At 43.3% G+C, this 6,531-nt stretch overlaps 2 protein-coding genes across 2 annotated transcripts; one reads left to right on the forward strand and one right to left on the reverse strand.

Annotated features, from left to right (window-relative positions):
• Positions 1–2,818: 2,818 nt before the first annotated feature.
• Positions 2,819–4,615, forward strand: CTRU02_208008 (uncharacterized protein; the record flags this gene model as incomplete). Its single annotated transcript, XM_036729233.1, has 2 exons — positions 2,819–3,032; positions 3,087–4,615. 2 exons carry the CDS (start codon positions 2,819–2,821, stop codon positions 4,613–4,615), a joined length of 1,743 nt encoding a protein of 580 aa, XP_036579065.1.
• Positions 4,616–6,102: 1,487 nt separating this feature from the next.
• CTRU02_208009 (uncharacterized protein) lies at positions 6,103–6,531 on the reverse strand (the record flags this gene model as incomplete). The annotated part of the gene is made up of 3 exons (XM_036729232.1): positions 6,103–6,261; positions 6,323–6,398; positions 6,482–6,531. 3 exons carry the CDS (start codon positions 6,529–6,531, stop codon positions 6,103–6,105), a joined length of 285 nt encoding a protein of 94 aa, XP_036579064.1.

Below are 6,531 nucleotides of genomic sequence, written 5' to 3' on the forward strand. Positions count from 1 at the left end.
CACCCAGGGAATGAAGTGCACCCACAGTTTCCGAGCTAGCACTCTGCAAACCAAGAACCTCGGAACGATACTCATTCTCAACCTCCTCCACACGCCGCAAACCAGATCGAATGAGATCAGTCGCCTCACGATTGATGTCCTTGCGACGCCTTCGTAAACGACGAATCTTCGCCATAAGAGCTAACTGCTCTTCTTCAGCTTTCTCAAGCTCATCATCAATTTTTATTTTCTGTTGCCGAACCCGAATGAGGGAAGCCGCGGAAGGACCGTGAATGTCGCAAGAATGCTTATCGGCAACGCAACGCGAACAACGAGAAGAATTAACTTCGGAAACGACGCAGTCGACACCGGCAGCCGCGCAACCGGAACAAGGGACAGGCATGATGAACCCGAACAAATCGACAAGCTGGCTAAGTTCCTTATAAGCCACAGGGTTCTTTGATTTGGATTTTTGAACGCGACCTGACATGATGTCAGCATTATGAATAAACAAGGAAGCACGATTGACGACTCCCCAACCTGGGAAGCCACGACCTACTTATGTTGGCCTTGAGGACAAGACCATCGAGGGGAGACCTGATGTTACGACCCGTCAGATGCACTTAACAGACCCACTGGGTCGGGCGGCTACGACAGGACATATGTACGTAGGATCACGGGAACAAGGGTAAACCTCTCGGCAAGGAAGAACTACGTTACAAGTCACGTGACAATCGACCAATCAGGACAGAGTCGACAGAGTCGACGAGCGACTCTGTAGACTCCTGTAAAGGACCAATCAGAAGAGAGTCGATAGAGTCGACGAGCGACTCTATAGACTCTCTAAGACATTGGGAAACGGGACTTGTATATAGACCAGGACTTGAGCATCTGCTTAAGCCTTCTAGATAGTTCTTCAGCAATCAACTTGTGATTCATCCTCGAATGACTTTCAGCTTACCTCTCAGTATTGTGAATACTAAGAACCTCGTTACCATAGTGTAAGACTGATCACCTTACCCTAACCCTACGATCTACCAGAACGACCTCTACGAACCAGTGTTAGTCTCTTACTGCACCTTCTGTTAGCAGAACCCTACTGTCAGATAGCTGGCCGTAACATAACCGTTATAGTAATATATGGTTTAAATAAATAATAAATATAAATTCCTATAGGTTATACTATATATAGGAATAAAATAAGGTTTAAGGATATATAATAACTAAAGAGTTGAGGATAAAAGAATAAGTAAAGTTATTACTCTTCTAGGCTCATAACCTATTAGAACGGTAGGTAGGATATTATATATATAGTATAATATCCTTATAACAGGGTATTTAGAGTAAGGGAACTTATACTTAGAGTAGGGCTTTAATAATAAAGAATATATAGGCTTATATTGAAGCTGAGTTGGTTAAGGAACTAATAGCTAGCTAAGGGAGAGAATTAGGCTAGTTATATAAGTAAATAACATCGCCTATAATAGCTAATATAGGAAGTTATAAGCTAGGTTTAGTATATATAAGTATATACGTAAACTAGCTTATAAATTAGCTTATAAATCAGACTAGAATCTTCTTTAACTAAATAGACTTTTAGATAAGGTTAAAGAGAGTATTCTATAAAGATCTAAATTCAATACGTTAGAACTAGCAAGTAACCATTCTAGCTAGTTACTCCATAAGTCCTACTAAGTCTTAGATAAGACTAAATAGGATAAATAAGTAGAATAGAAGTAGAATATACTTATACTTCTAATAGACTATTATCTAGCTATATATCTAGTATATAAAGTACTTATTTAATTAAGTGTTACGGCCCAACCAGTTGGTGCCTGGCCGGCGTAGCTATATAGTGCAGAACAGGGGATAATGATGCCGGAGTCATCATTACCGAAGCTTTTGCTTTGTGCCACAGTTAGTTGCCCTGACCTGCTCGTAACATTAAGTTAGTTATAGTATTAGAAAGTTATATATATAATAAAATCATAGTTATTAGAGTTTTAAAGTTATTAGTATTTATAAGGTCGATTTTGTCTAGTTCTTATACTTAGGATAAATTAATTAAATAAAATACATACGTCTTCTACTTCTATAGTAGTTTTGCTAAGAAGTAGTCTAGGTTAGCTTACTTAGGGTACCTTAAAGACATATTTATATAAAATATAATAAATATTATTATTAAGAATTAAGAATATACTCCTATATAATCTTATAAAACTCTGTATATATATGTATATGAAACATAGAATTCGCTTAAATTTGTAATAATTATATAATAAAGATAAGAAGCTTAACTATCTATATGGGTGGTGTATGCTTATCTTGTTTATGTATCCTAATTAGGCAATGTTTGAATTTTGACCCAGTGCGCCCTGCGGACTGCCGTAGCGGTCCCCGAAGCCGGAGCTTATCCAGTTCCGTTTCAAGCGAATTTATTACACTTCGCATTTCCCATTTCACAGCCTCTAAACAGCCTTCATTCTGTGTCCATCTAATAAATTAACAAATCCTGCAGCAACCACATGCGATGCTACCAACCAATATTTTGGTCAAACTATTGAGTACAAAATTACCTCATTCTCGCCAAGGCTTAAAAAAAACACTGTAGGAACCCCTTAGCGCAAGAGGAAACAAATGAAATGAGCATATATTTATCGCGTCGCCTACGGGCAGATGCACATTCGATACGTCCAGATCGGGTAAAACTAGCCAGCCGCCCTGCAATTGAGCTGTGAAGGATTCGAAAACCTGCTTCTCTGCATTGCCTAGCAGCACGCGGCCCCGCTGCGAATCCTTCCGGCGGCCATTGCCGGAGAGATTGGGGGGCGCGGTAACGATGTCGTTCGATCGTATGACTTTCAGCATTTGTGCCGCAGCCTATTTCAGTTTCTTTAAGCAAGCTCCCTTCGAGCCGGTGAAGATCTTTACTTTCTTTCTTATTCCTCGAGAGAGCCTTACTATGTCTGAAGACAAAATTTTGACCAAGACCTACGAGGTCTCAAGGAGGCGCATACTCGCGCTGTCAACAACTGGCGGTTATACGCATGCGGGTGAGTTCTCTTCTCTTCTTTACCAGACATGATTGATCTAAAGACAACCTAAAGCTCCGGTTTTAGACATCTGTCGTGTGCTGGCCGAACGGGGCCACACCGTTGAATTCGCGACGCATGACGGCCAGCAGACCTGGATTCAAAATCCTTACTACTCTTTTGTCAAAAATGTGCACCTATTGGGACCAGGCCCAACTCCGGAGCAGTACAGAGATCACTGGACGCGCATGGTGTCACTACGGGTGGAGGATGCTCTCAGCAGCTGGATGATGTGGAAGTCCAAGTACCTTTGGGACTCATTCTGGCCAGCGACTTACCGTCAACTGAAAAGACTCTGTAGTGACCCCGAAACGCGCCCAGACTTCATTATTGCCGACTTCTTTGACGAGACGGTTGCCCGGGACATGAGCCTTGAGTGCGATATTGCTATCGCTATAGTTTGGCCGCAAATGCCTTTCCTTCTAGCGCCCGCTACATACATTCCTGGGCAGCCGGGGTTTCAGATCGACGTTTGCCTTACCTCGGAGCATGTTAGTCTTTGGTCACGCTTGCGAAACGAGATAGCCATTGTTTGGGCTGCGCCACAATTCTTAATGTGGATGCGTTGGTTCACAAAGCTACGGCGTCGTGAAGGTGCTCGCTGTCCAGTTTTGCCGGGTGGTGACCGCCCTCATCACCTTGTATTAGTCAACTCATTCTTTGGACTCGAGGCTCCAAAGGATCTACCACCACTCATGGCGCTTATTGGACCTGTCCTGACGGAGGGGTACCCACCTCTCGACAAGCAGCACATTCGCTTTCTCGAGGCGCATAAGCAAGTTGTTTATGTTGGTCTAGGCACTAACGTCGTACTGCCGGAGACTAGCCTACATAAGTTGCTCCAAGGTCTTATTCTAGCCCTTGATCGTGGCCACATTGACGGTGTAATATGGGCTTTGAACCAAACTGCTCGCAAGGAGCTTGATTTGACACACACTGTGTCCCGTTTAAATGGTGAATCGACGACACTTGGAGAGTTACTAGATAATGCGATGCCAGAATTCCTGACGCCAGAATTTGCACCCCAGCGAGCGATTTTGAACCACAAACATACACGCCTCTATATGACTCACGGAGGCAGCTCGTCGGCGAATGAGGCTACATATCATGGTGTTCCTGTGCTGGTTCTGGGCTTCATGTTTGACCAACTTGCCAATGGAGTGCGTCTCGAGGAAGCCGGATGCGGTCTGCAGCTGAACAAAATCAACTTCACAGCTGACGAAGTGGCCGCCCGTATATCTTTCCTTGTAAATAGCGGTCCTGATAGCAGCATCGCGCGGAATGTCGAGCGGATGAGACGCATTTCCACGGTAGCCGCGCGCAGAAAACGTCTCGCCGCTGATCTGGTGGAGGAAACTCTGTTTGACCACGAGCTGCGCGGCTCGCGGCCAATGCATCTTCAGACTGCTGACATGCGTATGCCATGGTGGAAGGCACGTAACTTGGACCTGGTGCTTTTCGTCTTCGCCACTGCAGTTGGTGTTCCCACGGTTGCTATCTTCGGAATTCGGTCATTTCTTGGCGGTAATATTTCGTTCACTTAACTTGCAACATAGGGAGGGTGTCCGAAGGCTATAATCATCGAGATTCTGGCCTTTACGGGACAAAACCTACTGAGGCTTACAACTAGTTATCTGGTTAATTCATTAATTGAGAACTTACAAAAATGAAATGCAATGGCCACGGATTTTCTTTTAAAGTTACTCTACAGTTGCTTGGATCCAAACGGCATGTTATTTTTTCAGACAAGGCTACCCGTGTCTCCCTGTCTCCCTCTTTTGCGAGCAGACAACTAACCCGTCATTCGCGTAATAGTAACAAACAAACACGGTCTCATTTACTATATCTTGAAACACCTACCTGTATTTTAGTTCATTTTCGCCTCCTTTAGAGTACAACAATCTCAACAAATTCCGCAGTAAGATGATTAGGTCTCCAGAGAAGCCAGAAACACAATATTCAAATTTCAGTACTAAACTTTTGCTGGGATTGCCTCCATCACTACATTCTTAGGTATACCTTTGAACATGTTGGTTATCTATTCTTTGAGGTCCCACGCCCCTGCTTTGGAACGTAGGGACAATCCGGAGCCATGATAATAATTTGCCTGGGTCCTCAACCATTACAACATAAATTTTAATTTGACCTTGAAGCAACCTAATTACTCAAAACTGGCTTATTTCTCACTGAACCCCTATATCGTATATCGCACTCCATCGAAAGAAATCCCCCAATGAAGAAAGTCCTGCTCGAAAAAAACAGAAGATCGCCCGTACAAAAACTTCGCTTGCCCTTGGAGCAGTGAAAGAAAAGCGCTCAGGAATAACATCAAAATAAAGTAATTCTTCACGCACCACTGCTCAAATAGTGGTGTTCCCAGTACGACTTGGGTGCTCAATGTTTCAAGCAAAGGGTTGAGAAGCTAGATACGAATGCATTCACCTTAGAACTGTACATGATCTCCTTAATGTGTACCGTACAGTTTTCCAATGATTGCACAGAATGTCGGTTGGGCTACCAGAACATATATCTTCGTGGTGATTCGGACTAATCGATTGATTGAGGCCTGCTACTAGATTGCATGTCCTTTCAGCTCAGCGAGACTTCTGCCAACCTTTGAGACCAGGAGGGACTTTCTAGTAGTATTTGATATTGCCACGTGGAGCCAGTAACGTGGAGTCCCGTAGCAACCAGTTTTCATGCACCCATGAGCGTGACCAGCATACAGTAATTTTGTATATTTATTTTTCAATGGGTTGTAGTAAGTAAAAGACTCAATTCAACTCTTTCATGATGGTGGTTATACACATTCGGCATATTTTGTTTGGATTGAGATGTTGTATTTACTATTGGCAACAATTAAGCTTGATGACTAGTGTTGGAAGAGATTTTGAATAAATATCTCGATATCCAATCTATTCATACTATGTGCATACCATTCTTCATTGAATTGGTTGATGCTGAAGCTTAATTAAAGTGTGACAACTGCAAGCCTCTGCCGTATTCGACAGTATGTGGAGTGAAAAAGTGATTACCGGCTTCCAGATGCACCGGCTGCCAGGCAAGCATTAGAAAAATCATCTCCATCCATAAGGCGGCCAGCAGAGTTGCAGACGCGGTGACCGTCCTTATCGCCGAGCGTGCAGTCAGAGCAGAAGCTAGGACACACCTTATTCGTTGCGGCATCATTCTGAGTAATGTTAGCCCATGTTTGAAAAGTGAACGAACATGTGAGGAAAAGAACTAGCTACCGGGAACGAAAAAATAAATTGTCCGCTGCCGCTCGCAGTAGTACATTGAAGCTGGTTGTGGTTTTTGGCAGCAACCCTAAAACTGTTAGTTTCTGAAAAGCACCACAAAAAGGCTATGTCTTGAATAAAAAGACAGAAGTAAATGCCAATGCGTCTTACCCAGTGGAAGCAATAAAGATAAATGTAACTGCGGTGATGGAGAATTGCAT

This window comes from Colletotrichum truncatum (assembly GCF_014235925.2).
Source record: "Colletotrichum truncatum strain CMES1059 chromosome Unknown Contig_0005, whole genome shotgun sequence".
NCBI classification, from domain to species: domain Eukaryota; kingdom Fungi; phylum Ascomycota; class Sordariomycetes; order Glomerellales; family Glomerellaceae; genus Colletotrichum; species Colletotrichum truncatum.